Here is a 19,129-nt window from a genome sequence, read left to right as displayed (position 1 = left end):
CCGTTGAAACAGTAGCCGAATCGCAAGCATATACTACTCTACTATTAAAGTAACAAGGCATTAAATACTATTGCATTCTAACATTTCTATGTGGTAAAACAAAGCAAAACAAACATCTAATTTAATGTGGCCGCATACGTAAATGCCGCATAAAAACTACGTAGGAATAGCTGTGTCACGTGATACAAAAGCTCGTCGTTGTTACCTGGCAACGACACTAGCATTGGTGAAGTCCCTTACAGACAGAGAGGGGCAATTTTGCTAAAACTTCAAACCATGGATTAAGCATTCAGAAGCTTTCGGAGTTTGGTTTCTTTTGGAGACATAACGGTACGAAACCAGATATTCTGTAGCTTGACTGTGCGCCGAAAGTGAGCCAGCGAACTGATGCACTGCACTTTAATGTACACAGGCAAAGCTAGTGTTAGCTATTAGCTGATGGTTTACTCTGCCCGTGGCCATTCCTTTGCCACAACCTGGTACTGCTGCTTTCCAGGCATAATTCTGATTTTAAACAAAACGAAAAAAGCTAGTGGTTTGATGTGCTAACGATGTTTCAGCGCAAACACAGAGATAACAGCTACTAATTTAGCAGGGATGTCAGCACTGGGTCAGTTCAGCGACTCTAAATACTACCCAATAACCTCTAGCTGGACACTGAACCAGTGAATGTAAAAGGTTTCGTGGGTTTACCAACGGTAGGCTGTTCAAATAGAAATTTAACGTCTTTAGTTTGATAGTATTTGATATTAAGGCATATTTCTTGCTGGATAAAACGGCAAAAAGGCGAGATTATCCTGAATAACCATGTATACCAAAGCCGCTCGTTATGGTTACTTTTAATTATTGTTATTTTTTATTTAGTCTCAAGATCTATGCTTGATAAGCAATAAAATTGTGTTTACTCTTTAAAGACGTATTCCTTTACAATTATTTATCCCTATATTTGGATGTCTTTGCTTTCTCACTGCCAGTATTTTAGTTCCAGCAGAAAGATGCCACATGGTTCAGATGATGTCCGCAAGAAGTTTATTCTGACCACAACTGGAAACTTCTACGGATTAAAGCCATCATCATCACTGACTGACAGCCCAGAGCTCAATAACTTCTTAGATGATGGAAATGAATTTGTCTTATCTGTCAGCAGACTTGACAATGACCTTCGCTTATCAAATAAGGTAAGTTTTCTTTTTAAAAAAAGTTATTAAAATGCAAAACTATTTGTCTTAAGGGTCACATTACACATCGATAGTTGTTGAACTGATGCAGTGTTTAAATCTATAACATTTTTCAATCTAATCCATATTTAAAAACGAATTATCAATAAATATATTAATGCAATTAATATTTATATCTCTAAATATCAACTTAACAAAGAAATTGATTTGGGTTTTTTTTTTATACATGATTCACTTTCTCCAACTTATCTGGGTGTTCATCAAAGAAACAGCAGAAGTAGAGATGTTAGACATCCCTCTCTAGATGGTTTGATTAGACTTTGGTCCCTATATAAAAGGGAAAGCTGTAAAGCAACAGCTTTCCTTTCATGCTCAGCTCTCGCTTCACCACAGCCCACCAGTATAATGTCTGCTCACTGCCAACACCACACCAGTCTGCCTGTCAGTGTCCTGCTCCACTCTCCCCTCACTTGTGAACAACATCCGATATACTTGAACTTCTCCACTTGAGGCAGAAACTAATTTGCAACCTAGGGTGGGCACCTTTTTCTGGCTCTGAACTGTGGTCTCTGACACAGAGGTGCTAATTGGAGGGGCGAATAACAAAATGTTATTTGACGTTCTGTACAGTTACCTTCCATGTGTTGACTTGACAGTTTAGTGCCTTTTTAATAAAAAAAACCCCAACTCCATCCTTTGACACAGATTGAAGCTGTGGGGGAGACTAGAGAGAATGTGCTGGTGTTCTTCAAGCTGCGTCCCACAGTGATCACGGAAGATAACCTTCATCACAGCCTTCTGGTTTCATCTATGCTGGAGTCTCCCATTAACACCCTCTATCAGGCTGTCAGACAGGTTTTCGCACCTGTATTGCTAAAGGTGAGTCTGTCCCTGTGCATTGAGAGGTTCCAGATATGTTACATGAAAAGTCTTTATCTGTAGTTAGACTAAGAAAGAAAGTTGTTTTTTTTCTTTTTGTTTTTTTTTTAACTTTCCTTTTGTTCTCTCAAGGATGAGCGTTGGCGTTCTGCATTTGACCCTAAACTGGCTGGCCTCCTGAGTGAGCTGGAGCTGGGTCTGGGTTCAGTAGTTCGCCAGTCTGGGACACAACCTTCTGCCAAGAAGGGTCGCACAGAGGAAGATGTCGTGGGTATGCGCACATATTGTTTGTAGAGTATATTTTAGCAGAAAGGGTGTTAATGTCTACAGAATGGTTATGATCGTTTTTTAAATTGTTGGATTTTGGAGCGATCTAATCATATGCATTATGAGTGGTAAAACATCTTGCGAGTATGTGTATATCATTTTGTATATCACTGATTACGTTATGACTTTTAGACATTGTACATCATATTTCTTACACTCTGCAGGCATCCTGACTCCCAGCGATGAGTTCCAGTACTGGGCAGATCTCTCAGAGTCTGCAGAGAAGAGTAGTTTGAGAGAAAGAGCTCAACATTTCACTGAGCACTTCAAACCAATACAAAAGGTATGAATGCATGTATCAAGACTTACTCATTTAAAAAATGAATACAAATAAAAATGAATACATTTATATGATGCTAAATATAGTTTTTGTACAAAGGGGGGAAGGTAATTAAACTATGAGATGAGAACTGTATTATGTTACTGTACTAAGCAATAATTCTATAAATAAGCTGGTAAAGCAATGTTATTTACAATATGACAAATTTAGACATTTAAAATCTTTAAAGCTTAGCACTGTATAAGTGCTGTTTTCAACAGTAATTTGTTACTATTACATAGCTGTTAACACACCGGGAGGAAACTAAAAATGATCACTGGTCTCTTTGTGTTGCCACCAGGAATACGATGGTCTCGATAGCCTGTCTATGTCTGATGTTATGGATCTGGTGGAACAGAGCAGGGACGCTCTGGATGACATTTGGAGGCAGACTGATGACGACCCTTACCCAGAGACACGCATGGTCCGCCTCATGGATGTCATCGGTAGGACTCTCAGACACACACAAACCAAAAAAGGGAAATGAGAGAAAATATTTGCCAATGACAGTACTTACTTATTCCTTATATTACAAAGTAATAATTGGCCATATTTTGGGAACTGAAACAAATGTCCTTTTTTGTACTTGCTACGCACTGCAATTACGTACTTTATGCCAAAAATAAAATGCTTACATGCTTTAGATTGCAGTGACGTACTATCGAGGCCTCTGGGTTTTGGATAATATGTTGCCAAATATACCTGTTATGTGCCTGTGAAATCTTTTTTAAATTGTTGGGGTTTTTTGTAATATGCATATGCATGTAGCAACTGTATTCTTAATCTTCTTTTTGCATTTCTTTATATCTACCTGTACAAGGCGGGGCCCTGGGGAGATTTGTCCAGAGGAAGCTGAGTGGTCTTAAAATCTTTGAGGAACCATTTGTATTAGTGAGAGAGAACCTGAGAACGGGTTTTGCCATCTGTGAACAGTGGGTTGTAGCCTGTGAGCATTTAACTGGACAGGTATGGGAAGCTTCAGAAAATGAGGACAAAATAACAGTGCATTTGGAAAATATTCACAGGGCTTCACTTGTTCTACATTTTCACTTTGTCATTATGGGGTGTTGTCTGTGAAATCTTCAGGTGAAAACTGAACTTAATCAAGTTTAAAATAATGATGTAACGTGACAAAATATGGAACAAGTGAAGCGCTGTGAATACTCTCCAAATGTACTGTATGGTGTAAGAAATATATTTTCTTCAAGCTGGAAATAGTGTGTAAAATTTGACGGATACTGTTTCTTCATTTTGTGAATTAAAAGCCAGATGAAGATGATTTGTGTTCATTCCCGGAAACCTGTTAAATCATTTTTGTTATTTTTTCCTCAGGTGTGGAAGAGACATGCCCCCCACCCCTGGAAGGGAAACAAACACTCCCCGGAAACCCTGCAGTGCCTCGCAAACAGATTGAATGAAGTAAACTGTGGCTCTGTTCCAGAACACTTCTTGTTTACTTTAACAAGAACAGGCAGAATTTTTGTTTTGTTTTGCTTGTTCTTGCACAACCTCTTTGTTGTTTGCTTTGAATACAGCGATTAAATGAAAGTTACAGACACACTTTTAATAATCAGTTTCCTTCTTGCTACTTTTTCAGACGTCACATTTAAGTGGAATTTTCCCTTGCATGTTTTCTACTGAAGAACAGAACACAAAAAAGTGTAATATAAGGCCAGTAAAAGAGATTGGCCCTTAAAATAAATAGATAAATAGAAAAAATTGTTTTGGAGCTCTTGTTAAAATACAGTCAGGCCATTTCATAAGTTGTCAGTCTCTTATAAAGAAGACCTGTTATTAAATAGAGTATTTGATTATTTTTGTTTTTAATTTCAGAAAGGTTTTATTAATTGAAACACATGTAGCCACTATCACATACACACAGATGCCTATTTCCTCTTCTTTTTTTCTGACAACTATATTTTATCTGCCCTGTTTTCCATGGATGGAACATGGATGTTTGTTACTCTACACTAAGAAGTCACAAGTCATATAGTTGACTCTTGTGACTCTTGTGAATGGATATTGGACACTGATGTGCACACTGTACACTCTTCTGTTTATGTTTTCCAGGTTGTGACTCTACGTGTGGTTCATGAGAAGCTGCTGTGTTTGCTACCAGGAGCGAAGCAACAGGCTCTGACTGTAGTGCGTGTTTTCGAACCATTCTCTGGGCTCAACCCTTTGCATTACAACCCTTATACAGAGGTTAGATATAAAGAACTTCATGTGTCTGTGTATCTTGTTTCTGTCATCTGTATGCAACTGTTGTTGATTGTGGTAGACCGAGTGGTAGCAGTTTAAGTGAATCATTGGTATTTATCACTTCTGAAGAATCACAGTTTAAACCACATTTACCACTGAATAGGCTCTGTGTGGCAGAGACGTGCTACCAGATGGCTGGGAAAGTACAGCTGAACTGGTGATAGAAACCAAATTCCAGGAAGATATTTAGTGTGTTCAGAACCAATGAAGGAAGATAAAGACACTAGGTGGTGGAATGAGGAAGCACAGGAAAGTATTCAAAGAAAGAGGTTGTCCAACAAAAGTCAAGTCAAGTGGCTTTATTGTCATTCCAGCCATGTGCAGTGGTACAATACACAGTGAAACGAGACAACGTTCCTCCAAGACCATGGTGCTACATATGACATATAACAGACAATCAACAGAGGATTACATAAAGTGCAATGTGCATAAATTGAAAAAAAAAAACCCAAAACAAAGACAGTCCAACACCCAACAGAACAGGATGATACAGACACAAAACACTGCAGACACAACAGTGCAATAGAAATGTGCAAAAGATTAAGTATTGTGCAAAAAGTCACTTGGTGTATGAAGGTGTGCGTGTGTGTGTGTGTATGAGATTCTGCAGATAAGTGATTGGTAGTGATGTGTATGAAAGTATGTGTGTGTGTCAGTCCAGTCACTGAGTGTTCAGGAGTCTGACGAAACTGTTTCGCAGTCTGGCAGTGAGGGCCTGAATGCTACGGTACCTGTTGCCAAAAGGCAGCAGGGTGAAAAGTGTATGTGACGGGTGTGTGGGGTCCTCCACAATGCCGGTGGCTTTGCAGATGCAGCGGTTACGATAAGTGTCTGTGATGGAGGGAAGAGAGGCTCCAATGATCTTTTCAGCTGTTCCCACTATCCGTTGTAGGGTATTGCGATCCAATTTGGTGCAGTTATCATACTAGACAGTGATGCAGCTGCTCAGGACACTCTCAATAGTTCCTCTGTAGAAGGTGGTGAGAATGGATGGTGGGAGATGGGCTTTTCTCAGCTTCCGCAGGAAGTAGAGATCCTAGAAAAATTGGGATTGTCAAGAAGAAGAAGAATAGTAGGCAGGTAAATGAAAAAGCTTATAGTGAATTGTATGTAAGGCTGGGTGCTAAGGAAGATAAAAGGGGCTTTCTTTAGATTGGCTTGAAAGGATGTGCAGCAAAGAGTACTTTGAGAAGCTGACAAAGGAAATGACAGAGACAGGAATAGATAGATTGAGAAGGAATGATCATCAGTGATCATGAAGTGCAGAGGATTAATAATAGCGATCAGTGCTTACTCTGATTTTTTTTGTGTTTTTATAGCCTCTTTGGAGAGCAGCAGTGGCTCAATTTGAGCGTCTAATGGCTCCATCAGAGCAGGAGGTTGCTGGCAGACTGAAGAGCTATATAGCTGATGTACAGGACAACCCACAACAGGTAGTGAAACATCACACTTCAGCTCAGAATGTGAAATATTGTGTGGGTGTGCGCTGATGAGTTACCTTACTGGATTTGCCTGAGTGTGTATTTATTTCCCAGCTATTACAGGTATTTCTGAAACATAAGGAGCTTATAAGACGTCCCACCATCAGCAAAGAACTGCAGTCAGAGAGAGAGACCCTACTGGCGAGATTACTAGACGACAACAAGGGTACATAGTACACACACACACACACACACACACACACACACACACACACACACACACACACACACACACACACACACATTCTATAGATGTTAGAGTGAATGTCCTGAGAGCAGTATGGTAAGTGTCTAGGAATGCTGTTATTAGTTGAGTGTTATATGTTAAAAAATATGTCTAATATGTCTTCCCTCTTTTGGGAAACTAGGTGGTGATAAATTGTCACTTCTGATTTCTGACCCACCCTCTTCTCTGTTGGTTTTCTCAGGTCTGAAAACTGACTTTGAGACTCGCTGCCATGGAAGTCCTGGTGACAAGTCTGGCCCCCTTATTGGCCGAAACCTCCCTGAGGTGGTCAACAAAATAGTTTGGGTGCGGCAGCTCCTACACAAGGTGACTGGTTTATTTACAGCTGCCAGAATGGCGATGTAGAGTATGGCACCAACATGCGAGCACACCTCTCCTAACCCTACCTTACTGGCCAAATAGCACCAAACCCAGGCTTCTCCACAGCAACCCAGGCTGTCAGTGGCAGCTCATAGATTTACCTGACATTAAAAAAACACTCTCGGTCAACTTTATTGTTATGACACGACATTAATGTCAAAAATTATTGCTACTGGAACTTTTATGGCCCTACACTGTAAATGCCAACAAAATGTAAGATTTACATGAGGTACTGTGTTTAAGCTGGTGATGTACCACTTACTTTTTATTTTATTTTATTTTATTTATTTTATTTTTTTTGTTTCACACATGGTACAGCAGTAATGCATTCCCATACACAACCTTCCTTTCAATTAAAGTAACACTGTTTCCATGCATGAAAAGGAGCAGGAAGAAGAATAAATTCTTATTGATACCTGCCCCCTATCTTGCTTTAATGATGAACAATTTCTTGTTCATTTACTTTTCTGCATTCATAGTTCAATCAAAATTTTCAACCTCGCTGGATGAAATGCTGCCTCCACTGTTTTTTTTTACAGATTACTGTAGACACTTACTGCTGTATCTACCTCCTGGCCTCCTCCTTACATACTGATGACAATGAAAAGCAATGTGAAGCAGCATTTTCAAATTTGGATTAATTGCTCCATAAGACCTTCCACTGATTTTCAGTCTAATTTTGTGTAATGAGGCATATTTCGTCTGTTTCTCCCTGTTCCCCTTCCTTAAGAATGGCCTTTTGACAGCCACCCTTTCACTGAAACTGTTTCTGATGAGCCTTCAGAAGTCATTTGGGTCATTTAATAGTCCAGATGCATATCTCAGTTCCTGTGTCAGCTCTTTGCTGGATTTTTTCGTATTTGTTAAAGACAAGACTTTCAGATACTGTTGATGTGCTGTAGATAATTTTAGGCCTCAACTTCTTGAATTTCCTAAAATATTCAAGTCCTCAAATTGCCCAGTTTCCTCAAAATGCCCAAAGATAGCAAATAAAGTTTTCTCCCATATGTAGACACAATGCTGGCTTATATATTTAGCTAGGTGCCCTTTTTATGCTGGAATAAGTCATAGGTCAGTGTTAGGAGCTTAAAAACATAAAAAAAAAACTGGTCAGGTACAAGGAGTGGACTGAAAATGAGTGAAAAAGCAGCTAATGTTTAAAGAAAAACTTTGGAAAAACTTCAGAAAGTCTGAAGAACAATTGCTCAAGACCACTTTAAAAAATTTTGAGACAGTCTCATTCTTGAAAGCAAGATATAAATAAATGTAGAGTGCTCAAGACTTTTGTACAGTGCTATAAAACAACTGTTACATTTGCAGGTTTTTTTGTTTCTAATATGTCAAATACAAAATAATTTCTGTGACAGTCAAAAGAAAATGTATTTTATTTTCATGTCTTTCATTCTTACAATAGGTGGAAGACTCTGTCCGCATAGCTGAAGCTCTGCTTTCAGATCTCTCTGGGTTCAAAGGGTTCCTGCATTTCTGTGATGACCTGCTGGAGATTCTGAGGGCCTATGAACAAGAGCAGTTTGAGGACTGGTCAAGAGATATACTTTCTGAGCTGACTGACCCAAAGTCAGGGATCAGGTCTGTAATATTTCGACCTTAGGTTACAAAATCCTAGAAATGACAGCGTAAAGAAGAACTTCAATTGAAGCATCACAGAAGAGTATGTTGGTCATTAATATACAAGTTTGAAAGAGGCATGCAATTCTACAGTGTTATCAAATCCTTTTGCAATTGTATGCTGTTTTTTTGTATTTTTTATTTAATCATTTAAAATACCCAGAGTGGAACGAATATTGGCTTGAATGGATGTTACATTTTGCACTTCTCTATTCTCACACCCTGTATAGTCTTCAGGCCAGTAACCGTGTGATGGAGCTGGACCATGATGATGGCAGACTCAAGATTCAGTACTCAGACAGACTAGTCAGTCTGCTCAGGGAGGTCAGGCAGCTCTCTGCCCTGGGCTTTTCCATCCCAGCCAAGATACAACTGGCTGCTAATACTGCAGATAAATTCTACAGACAAGCCATTGTCCTAAAACAGGTGAGAGCAGAAGCTAAGACATGCAATATTTTTTCTTTCCTAATTTATTTATATACATTCAGTTGCCACTTCATTTTTTACGTGCAGGAAGTCCTGAGTTACATCCTGAGTTTGCCCATTGCCCAAAAAAGGTGCTCTGTTGGATTGAGATCTGGTAATTGTGGAGGCCATTTGAGTACAGTTTATAAAGTGCCAAATCACAACAGCAGTTGCCTGAAGGCACTTTATGTTGTAAGGTACAAAAAACACCCCACAACAATCAGGTGACCCCAAATGAGCAAGCACTTTGGTGACAGTGGGAAGGAAGAATTCCCTTTTAATAGGAAAAAACCTCCGGCAGAACCAGCTATGGCATTTAAATGATGATCAGTATTTAATATGGGGCCTAAGTGTGGCAAGAACATATCCTTCAGACCATCACATCACTACACCAGCACCACCGGCCTGAACCACTGATATGAAGCAGGATAGAGCCATGTTTTCATGTTGTTTACACCAAATACTGACTCTGTCATCTGGATGTTGCAGCAGAAATTGAGATTCATCAGACCAGGGAATGCTTTTTCTAATCTTCTATTGTCCAGTCTTGTTGAACCCATGAGAATTTTAGTTTTAATTTCCTGCTACTACCTGACAGGAATGGCATGCAGAATGCTCTTCTGTTAGTAAAGCCCAATATAGCAATAAGGTTTGGTGTGATTTGTGTTCAGAGATACTCTTCTGCATACCTTGGTGGTAACAAATAGTCATTTGAGTTCCTGTTGTCTTCCGGAATTAGTCTGACCATTCTCCTCTGACCGCTATCATCAACAAGGCCTTTTTAGTTTTCTTGCTGGTGTTTTCTCTTTTTTAGACCAGTCTCTGTAAACCCTAGAGATGGTTGTGAAGGAAAATCCCAGCAGATCAGCAGTTTCTGAAACACTCAGATTCAGACTTAGACTAAATTCATTGAGTTGGTGCCATGTGATTGGCTGATTAGATATTTTTGTTAAAGAGCAGTTGAGCATGTATTCCTAATGTAGTAGCCAGAGTATATCTGTGTATATCTGTATGTATATCTGTTGCTTTTTTTATGCTCGTATTGTTACATATTACTGTTTTCATAGGTTGCTCATTTCTACAACACCATTGACCAGCAGATGATTCCCTCTCAGAGACCTATGATGCTAAATCTTGCCCTGGCCTTTGAGCATGTCATTAAGGTACAGCACACTTTTGAAATTATTGTTTTATAATACTAATTGTATTTATTTTTTTTTCTATGTGTAATGTTATAAGAGTCAAAGTTGATGAGTTGCCAGTACCTAATACATATATATATATAAAGAAAAATGCATGATCCTTGGAACTTTGTTCACCTTGAAAATTTGCCTGGCATCGATTTTGTGTCTTGACCTGGAGATAATCGGTCTGCCTGTCTTTGTAAGAATCCTCGTTCTCAGTCAAAGAAAACAGGAAGTAAGCTGCAGATCACCTGGGACAACCCCAAAGAGTTAGAAGTCTACATTGGCAAGCTGCAGGCTGCTGCTGAAAAACTCTCCACCGAAAACAGGAAGTTACGAAAATGGCACACTGACTTCATTGGGAAGGTGCTAGCAGAGACACAGTATTTAAATTTTTGGCCTTTAGTACAGTTCTTTGCAACAACACTTCCCCATTCAAATTGGAATAAGTAGCAAAAGTCTTACTATTCTCTTTGTTCTTCTCCGTATCTGTGGGTACATTTTTTAGGTCGTGACACTGATGAATGTTGACCTACTGAGACATCAGCAGCGATGGAAGGATGGTCTTCAGGAGCTCCGTGCTGGTTTTGCCACTCTGGAGGCTCAGGTATTGACTGGAGATGTCTTGGATGGAATGTGTCGCAGATGTTTTGCCTAATAGGATTTTTATTTTGTGCATAAAATATTTTAAAAAAATTGTTGCATTGATTTGGCTATAATAGTAAATAAAAAAATAAAAATACGGAAGTAAATATGTCTCCATGTTTTCAGCATGACATTGTTATTTCAGGATAAATCGTTCTGGATAAATAGTTAAAATATTTTTTGTATAGGAAATAAAAAGTGTGTGTGTGTGTGTGTGTGTGTGTGTGTGTGTGTGTGTGTGTGTGTGTGTGTGTGTGCGCGCGCGTTTGTGTCTGTAGGGCTTCAGGTCTGATGACATGCGGGCATGGCGTCAGCACTGGAACCATCAGCTGTACAAAGCTCTTGAACACCAGTATCAGACTGGGCTGGAAGCACTGAACAAGAACTTGCCAGAAATACACATTGATCTCACTTTCAAGTCAGTGGCCAAAATTTCACTTGTCCAGGTTTCGCTTTCTCTCTCTGCCCTCTAACTCTTGTCATCTTTTTTTCCCTCCTCTGCATTTTCTCTGCATCTGCATTTTCAACTTCTCTTGTCAATAACAGCAACTACTGACTTTTCCCCACACCTCTCACTTCTCACCCTTGGTCATATCAACAGTTTTCTCTACCTCTCTATCACTTCCTCTTTCTTCTAAAAGGGTATCATCGATTAATGTGGATTTAAGAGTAAACCGTGGAATCGTTTTAATCCTGTTCTTGTTAACAGGCAGGGCCGCTTACAGTTCTCGCCACCATTTGAGGAGGTGCGTGCACGCTATTTTAGAGAAATGAAGCGTTTCATCTCGATCCCAAACCAGTTCCGAGGGGTCAGCACCCAGGGGGAGGAGCTCATCTTCAACATCATGATTGACAGGAATGCGTCTGGGTTCCTCACAATTTTCAGCAAGGCTGAGGACCTCTTTAGTCGCCTGGAAGCTATACAACACAAGTTCAAGGTGTTTTGACTTTTATAATTACTCTGAGAGTGATTTATTATTAACTTTCCTTTAAGAGAGCCTCTGTATAGTGTTTTATGTACAAAAAAGAAAATTTGCATGTTGTGTAACTCTTTGACACCTGGACCGGATTTGAGGCTGGTCAAATTCGGACTCGAGATTTAATAACTTCCGATCAGTTATTTGGCTCAGCACTTAAATATTTAGTATTATCATCATCATGGTTCTGACTTGATTTTAGTTTCTTTCAGCAGCGTACCATTTTATATATGTACGTATATTTTAAATAATGAAACACTTGTCACAAGTTTCTCACTGAAGCACTGCACTGAGGAATAACTGTATTGCTGTCTTTGAAAGAATGAAACCTGGGTCAGTCATGGTTCTCTTTTTTTTTTTTGTACTGAAGCTCTGTTGTTTCACTGCTGTGTTCCCCTGCATACTACCATGACAGAACAGTAAAGGCAGTTTATTGTCTTTTCCCTGTAGTCTGCGATCATGCATGTATAAATTGCAGGGGGAAGCCCTCCGCCCGCACCAGACTTCTCTTTTATCTCATCTTCTCTTTACTTCTCTTTTTATTTAGTCATCTGTGTCTTGATGGATGATATCATTACTGTCACCTTTAACACAGACACCTTTAAAAATAGGAAATATGCACTGAACCCCGCCTCACTGTGATCCTGTGTGCGTGTGTGTGTGTGCGTGAGTGCAGGAGTGGGTGGTGTTGGGACAGACTGATTTAGAGAAGTTGATCGAGAAGCATTTGAGTTCTGTGCAGGACTGGGAAAGAAATTTCAAGGCCCTGAAAGCCAAAGGAAAAGAGTCAGAACGTTTACCCAGGTACACATCACGTATTAACTAATGTAATTAAACCTGGTGAAATGAAAATGATATTTATGCTTACACATAAGGATAGTAAACATTGCAAAAAGTGTATAGACTGTATTGTTATATACTGTTTATATAACTAGGTCATTCACAGATTGTTTTGATATCTTAAGTGATTTTGTTTGTTACAAGTTAATCGTTAATCAAGTCCTCTGAAGTGTTTTTCTCTGTAACAGCTTGGGAAGGTTTGTTTAATCATACCAGCAAAGATCACACATCAGATTCATAACTTTTAGAAAATGATGCACTCCAGAAATGCCCAAGGCATTATGTTCTGTTCTCTACTAAGAATTTGTCTCACTGTCTGAGTCAGTGACCTGCTTTATCCATTTATAGTTTTACTTATTATATTTCTTTATTGGGTACTGTTTGTGCAGTTAAAAGTGAACTGACACCACAAATGTAACACTTAACAACTGCATTTCTGTCACTGGCCTCCTTTCTTTGTCAGTCAGGAGAAAGTGGACTGTATCACCGTCAACTGTGAGCCTGTAAAAGCCGCCATAGATGACCTGATTCAGAGGCTGTTTGACATGCTGCTCCTCTCACTTAGGAAATCTATACAAGGTAAACACAGACACCTTGATTTTCCTTGTTTTTTCCAGTATGTAATGTTTGTGGCAGAACGAAAACACTCTAGCCAAGCCCCCACTTTGTTTGCATCAATAAATGCTTTTATATAAAAGACATTAAGTGTATTATTATTATTAAAGGTGTCTTTCTCACCAATGAAAAACCAGTGTTTTATTTCTCTTTCTCAATTTTGTGTCTATGTCTTGAAAATTTGTTTTCCATTTCTTCAGCTCTAAGATATCCCCTTTGCTCTCACTTTCCCTTTCCTTTTCTGTTTTCTTTGTTTGAAAGTATATTCTCTTCCTTCTTGCTTGCAGGCCACACACAAGCAATAGAAACTTTTGTGACAGAATCAATGGAGGCTTTGTCCACTCGACCAGAGAGTATGGAGGAAATTGGTGCGGCTAGTGCCAAATATAACCAGATACTTGCCTGCAAACCTGAAGTAAGACACAAGCACTCCTAAACCCAGTTCGTTAGGGTTTTTTGTAAATTTCTTCCTTCCTTGTTTGTGGGTGTAGAATTAAAGGTTAACTTTCATACATCTAGTAAAACATTTTGCTCCCTGTCAAAGAAATAAAAGCTTTGTCTTCATTAATGCATTTTACAGTATGTCTTGTCATATTTCTGATTGATTTATAGCATTGGTCCTATAAGTCCACAAGGAACGGTCTAAAATTTAACCATGTCATTTGAAACAAACTGTGCTTCATGTCTATACACAGATTCTACCTCAGTTCCAATTTGCTGAGGAGAAGAACCGCTTGCTACGTGCGGTGGCTGGAGCTGGGCTGGACTCTCTCTCTTCACTCAGGGCCAAGTGGGACAAACTGGAGCTTGTCATGGAGAGCCACCAGCTAATGGTCAAAGACCAGGTGACATATACTCATACAGACACACTGAGATCAGCTTATTGCTCCAATTGGTTTTTCAGATCCTAATTTCCTCAGAATGACTCCTTCTTTTTCATGCATGGTACTCTCTTAGGTGGAGGTGATGCGAAGTTATGCGGCCAGTCGTATCGATGTTTACAGGGCAGATCTGGAGCGGTTTAAGGCACGCTGGGACCAGCTAAAACCTAAAGATGAGATGCTTGAGACTGGTGATCATGCTGCCCTGCTTGCATGTCTTCAGACAATCAGGGACAAACAGCAAGAGTTTGAGGAGCTAGAGCTTGTGCGCACTAAGCTGCTGTACGTTTATTTTCATTCAGGTTTATTCACTAAGAGATTTAGAATGTTTAAAGTATTTAGGATTTTTATTTCCTTTATCGTGTGCCACATGAAAAACTTGTATAAGGTCATTTTCAGGTATGACTTTGTTTGTGACGAAATCTGGTGTAAAGAGATCACATTTAGTTCAATTACGGCCAAAAGTTTGACTCTCCTGTGCTCTCCTCAGTGAAGACTGTGCCTATTTCAATCTGGAGACTCCGTCTTTCTCTGTGGCCGAAGAGACAAAAAGAGACATGGAGGAATGCAGCCAGATGTGGGGTCTGTATGAGGAGTGGCACCAAGGATTCTCAGAGAAGGCCCAGGAAGACTGGATATCATTCAGGTAGAGGGGGGTCATGTTTAGGGCTCATATCTTAACTTTTACGTAGAGTATTTTTTAATCAGTACTATGTGTTTAGTCATGTAATTGTGTTTGTTTTTTCTTTTAATTTACAGGAGTAAAACATATGTATTTGAGGAGTTTTTGTTTACCTGGCAAGACAGACTAAGAAAACTAGAGCAACCCACTGTGATGTCTGTTAAACTACAAGGGGAAGTCGACAAATACAAGGTATATACTAGTACAGTTCAAGTAATAATATGTCGCTGTCTTCTTTTCGTATTCAATTCAAGTCTTCTTATCTGAAATATGTGTGTATGCTTTGGCTGAATCAGATATCCAGGAAACGTATTCTGGTTCTTGTTGGAGTTTACTCAGAAAATGTCACAGCAATTAGCTGCTACATTTTGATATACAGTTTGTTTAAGTGGAAACATGACATAAAACTCTTTCGAGGATGCCAATGTTCACATTTTGGACAGAGAGGACAGATGGTTTGAAAGAGGAGTGAAAGAAGCCATCTATGTCCACTGTGAGCGACCATCTTTGAACAGAGGCGGGGGTTTACGACACCAACTCTCTGCCATCTATAATCCAGTTTTGAGATCCCTTCCCAGACGCCTTAACGCCCACTCACATCCTGGGCCATCTGACCTCAGGAATTCGCATGATAAGGTGGGGCCAGGTTTCACAATGAACACACCCGAAACTCTGGCTGATTGGGACCCACACCCAGTTTCACACCTTGGCTCAGGCGATTAGAGGATCATCAGGGGGTCCTTTTGTCCCTCTGTGGGGGGATACTCCCACTAGGTTTATATCTGGGACTCTCCACCATTTGACCTTAGAACTGAAGAAGCTTCTCGGATGAGAGGTGAAACGTCTTCAAGTAACTTAAAGAAGTCCAGAAGCTTTTCTTTGCAAGCTCCTTTGACTACGATGACCTGGATGACTGAGAACCTTCACAGACATGACTTAAAAATGTACACAGTTCCATCCTTTCTCCTCGTTTCTCCTTTTCGAGGCAGGGTACACCCTGGACAGGTCGCCAGTCTGTTGCAGGACTAACACATAGACAGAGACAACCATTCCCACTCACATTCACACCTATGGGCAGTTTAGAGTTTCCATTTAACCTATCCCCACTAACTGCATGTCTTTGGACTGTGGGAGAAAGCCGGAGTACCCGGAGAGAACCCACGCAAATGAGGGGTGAACATGCAAACTCCACACAGAAAGCCCCCGGCCTGATGGTGGAATTGAAATAAGGGAACAGTAAGTGCTGCCCTGTCGTACCACCATGCCACCCCCGAGCGGGAATCCCAGCAAAGGTGGGATGTTCCCTCGGGGGCTGTGACGTCTCATTTGAATCTACACGGCTGTGAGGGAAATCTTTAATCTGACTTTATAAGTGATCTAATTACAAATCTTGTTTTGTTTTTTGTTTTTGTTTCCTTTTCTTTTTCGTCTCAATATCTAGAACATGATTCCAGTGCTGAAGTATGTACGTGGGGACCACCTGTCTCAGGACCACTGGTTGGACATGTTCCGTTTACTAGGCCTCCCAAGAGGGATGACTTTAGAGAGACTTACCTTTAGTGATCTTCTTGCTGTGGCAAATACCATTATAGAGAAAGCAATGGAGCTCAAGGTCTGTACAAACACACTTTTGAAATTGTATATAAATGTCTTTTTTAGCGCCCTAATCTTTAGGGAATCAGAACTCAGTAATTTTCAGTAATGGCATGATAAAGATCGTAACTGATATCTATAAAGCTGCTTTGGCCTGCATTTGTATATTTGGATTGGCCCGAGTTTCGCCTTAATCATGTGTCGTGCAACATGTAGTATACATGGGGTAACGAGAAGCGATTAACACCTCACGACTAGCTCCCGATCAAGAAAATCGCAAGAAAATCAAACCTGTTTGAAATCCTGAGGGTATTAAAGCAACCTCTCACACGGTGCACGCACAAACACAGAAATGGAAGTGAAAAAGTCAGTACATCACGACTCGAAGCTGAGAAATGTTAGTCTTCCAGGTTTTTTGGAAAAAGTTTGGACATGTTGGCAGATTTCAGTGATGTGCTGGAAATGTAATGAGGCAAACGGGCGGTCCAGACGCAAAACCCAATATGACTGATGCAGAGGCGTGTGTTTTTTGTGTGTGCATGTGGTGCACATTGATACAGGATCTGAACAGTCGTGCTCAGGCGGAGGTGACGATCAGAGAAGCTCTGAGGGAGCTGGATTTGTGGGGAGCTGTAGCTACCTTCACCCTCACTGAGTACACAGACAGCAGTGGGCGCACTCTCACCCTCATCAAGGACTGGAAGGATATTGTCAACCAGGTAGATATATGGAGCACACATAAAAAAAAGACATCAACTCAGCTGTTGTGTACAAAAATAAAATGCAGATTTGGTTCACAATGCCACACTGAATCTCTGAAGTTTGACTAGGAAAGTAAATTGAGTTTTTTTTTAATTGGTTAGAGTTGACCATAAATCATTTTATGAAAAATAGTCACATCTCCTGGATGGACCTTGCACCCCTCCCTGGTTGTCTGGTTCTCTTTTATGGCCCTCAAAAATCATGTTGTATATGGTGACCCAGAATTGAAAGCAGGTTGTCTGCTATTCAGAAGGTCCATGTTTCGATCCTCAGCTCCTGCTACGCTAAATTTAAGTGCCTTTAGGCAAGATCCTGAATCGTCAGTACCATTTGATGCCTCCATCTAGGTTTGCAGGTGTTACATTAAAAATGCGAGTGTAAAAAGGTACTGTATAAATTGCAGTTCATTTATTGTGGACTAAACTAGGAGAAGGTTGAACACAGAGATCTAATGTAGTTAGATCAGGTGCAGTTAGCCTATAAGAAATTGCTGGGCAGCACAGTGCTTGAGATAGTTCAGAGAAATAAGCTAGAAATTAGCTACTTACTTATAGTAAAAAGAATACAAATCGAGATTAAAACCCCTGAAATGTATCCACTTGTTGAAATTCACTAGAGAAGCACTTGTTTGCTAAGATGGAAATGATGGCCAAATAGGAAACTTTAGACATTTTAAACATTCAAGTGGCTAATGAGATTTTTCTGTTTAATGACTCCAGAGGGACAAACAGGCAAATCTTGGCACTTGCATCCCTTTTTGAAAAACAGCTTCAGTTATCTGCTGCGCTCATTCCTCATCTTGCTTTACATGTGTCCTGCTGTAGTTAATCTTTTGCCTGTCTAGATTGGATTGTTTTAAATGTTCTATATTGTTGACTATTAAATCTGCGATGGCCTCTAGATATAATTGAGCTTCATTATATCCTTGGATAGGGTGGCACAAGATTGCTGCTTCTTTCCTCTAGTTTAATTTATCAGAGGAAATTGAATAAGAAAAAGAGCCACAAAGGGATTTGCTGCAATTAAACACTTTTTTTGTACTAAAGTATTGCTTTTAGTGATTTAGGCTAACGTGGTTTAAGATACTTCTTGAACACAAATGTATCTGAACATGAGCCCTGAATATACCACATATGGACAAAAGTACAAGACTGCCTACACATACAGTACAGGAGCTTCTCAGCTATGGAAACCTCATCTCAGCAAACTCAGTTTTTGTGCTGATCTTAATGCCAGAGGCGGTCTGGTCGACTTACTGAGTCAACAGAGTGAGGGCGACTTTTACGGACTATGCACCTCAGCACTTGGCGCTCTGACACTTTGTGGCTGAGTTTCAGTGGTTTCTGGAAAACTTCCACTTTGTAGTAATGCCACTTATTGTGAAATATTTAGAAGGGAAGAAATTTCACAAGCTTGTTGCATCAGTGCCACACTTGAATCCAATGAACTCTTTAGAACAGGGGTCTCAAACCAAAATGGGCTGTGGGCCACTGCTGGCACTGTCATCTCATTGGAGGGCCACTTTAGTGTTCAAGTAATACAAAAAACAAACAAACAAACACAAAAACACCCACAAATATTTCCAGAAATATAGTGATTTGCTAGTTTTCTTTAAATGTCAAATATTGTATAACAAGAAAAATCTGCAAATGTTTTTTCCTCACTCTTAACTGAGGCCTTTCAACTGCTACTACTTTGAACTACCAAATAATAAAATTGTTACTGTCTTTCTGATCAAACGCGTGGCAGCACTTCTACTCTAATTTTGTTTGTATTTAACAAAATAAAAATGCAGACATAAGT

At 39.9% G+C, this 19,129-nt stretch overlaps 1 protein-coding gene across 5 annotated transcripts in view; it reads left to right on the top strand.

The window, feature by feature from the left end:
• The first annotated feature begins 203 nt into the window (after positions 1-203).
• dync2h1 (dynein cytoplasmic 2 heavy chain 1) overlaps positions 204-19,129 on the top strand; it is a 117,885-nt gene continuing 98,959 nt past the window's right edge. For 4 of the 5 annotated variants that reach the window (XM_084949963.1, XM_084949964.1, XM_084949961.1 and 1 more), the window contains exons 1-28: positions 204-330; positions 975-1,178; positions 1,884-2,057; positions 2,190-2,328; positions 2,549-2,667; positions 3,005-3,149; positions 3,524-3,669; positions 4,036-4,122; positions 4,774-4,908; positions 6,285-6,398; positions 6,501-6,612; positions 6,875-6,999; positions 8,468-8,643; positions 8,913-9,108; positions 10,215-10,310; positions 10,536-10,697; positions 10,840-10,938; positions 11,255-11,394; positions 11,686-11,914; positions 12,630-12,757; positions 13,257-13,372; positions 13,696-13,823; positions 14,104-14,253; positions 14,366-14,571; positions 14,780-14,935; positions 15,049-15,163; positions 16,413-16,583; positions 17,125-17,283. In XM_084949963.1, the coding sequence (XP_084806089.1) occupies positions 996-1,178; positions 1,884-2,057; positions 2,190-2,328; positions 2,549-2,667; positions 3,005-3,149; positions 3,524-3,669; positions 4,036-4,122; positions 4,774-4,908; positions 6,285-6,398; positions 6,501-6,612; positions 6,875-6,999; positions 8,468-8,643; positions 8,913-9,108; positions 10,215-10,310; positions 10,536-10,697; positions 10,840-10,938; positions 11,255-11,394; positions 11,686-11,914; positions 12,630-12,757; positions 13,257-13,372; positions 13,696-13,823; positions 14,104-14,253; positions 14,366-14,571; positions 14,780-14,935; positions 15,049-15,163; positions 16,413-16,583; positions 17,125-17,283 (3,906 nt within the window). In that variant the 5' untranslated portion in view covers positions 204-330; positions 975-995. The remainder of the gene's footprint in view (positions 331-974; positions 1,179-1,883; positions 2,058-2,189; positions 2,329-2,548; positions 2,668-3,004; positions 3,150-3,523; positions 3,670-4,035; positions 4,123-4,773; positions 4,909-6,284; positions 6,399-6,500; positions 6,613-6,874; positions 7,000-8,467; positions 8,644-8,912; positions 9,109-10,214; positions 10,311-10,535; positions 10,698-10,839; positions 10,939-11,254; positions 11,395-11,685; positions 11,915-12,629; positions 12,758-13,256; positions 13,373-13,695; positions 13,824-14,103; positions 14,254-14,365; positions 14,572-14,779; positions 14,936-15,048; positions 15,164-16,412; positions 16,584-17,124; positions 17,284-19,129) is intronic. The other variant, XM_084949962.1, reaches the window with a different exon arrangement.

The sequence above is a fragment of the Perissodus microlepis genome, chromosome 14 (genome assembly GCF_051167445.1).
Source record: "Perissodus microlepis isolate ML-2025 ecotype Zambia chromosome 14, ASM5116744v1, whole genome shotgun sequence".
NCBI lineage: Eukaryota > Metazoa > Chordata > Actinopteri > Cichliformes > Cichlidae > Perissodus > Perissodus microlepis.
This window is presented reverse-complemented; position numbering and strand designations above follow the sequence as displayed.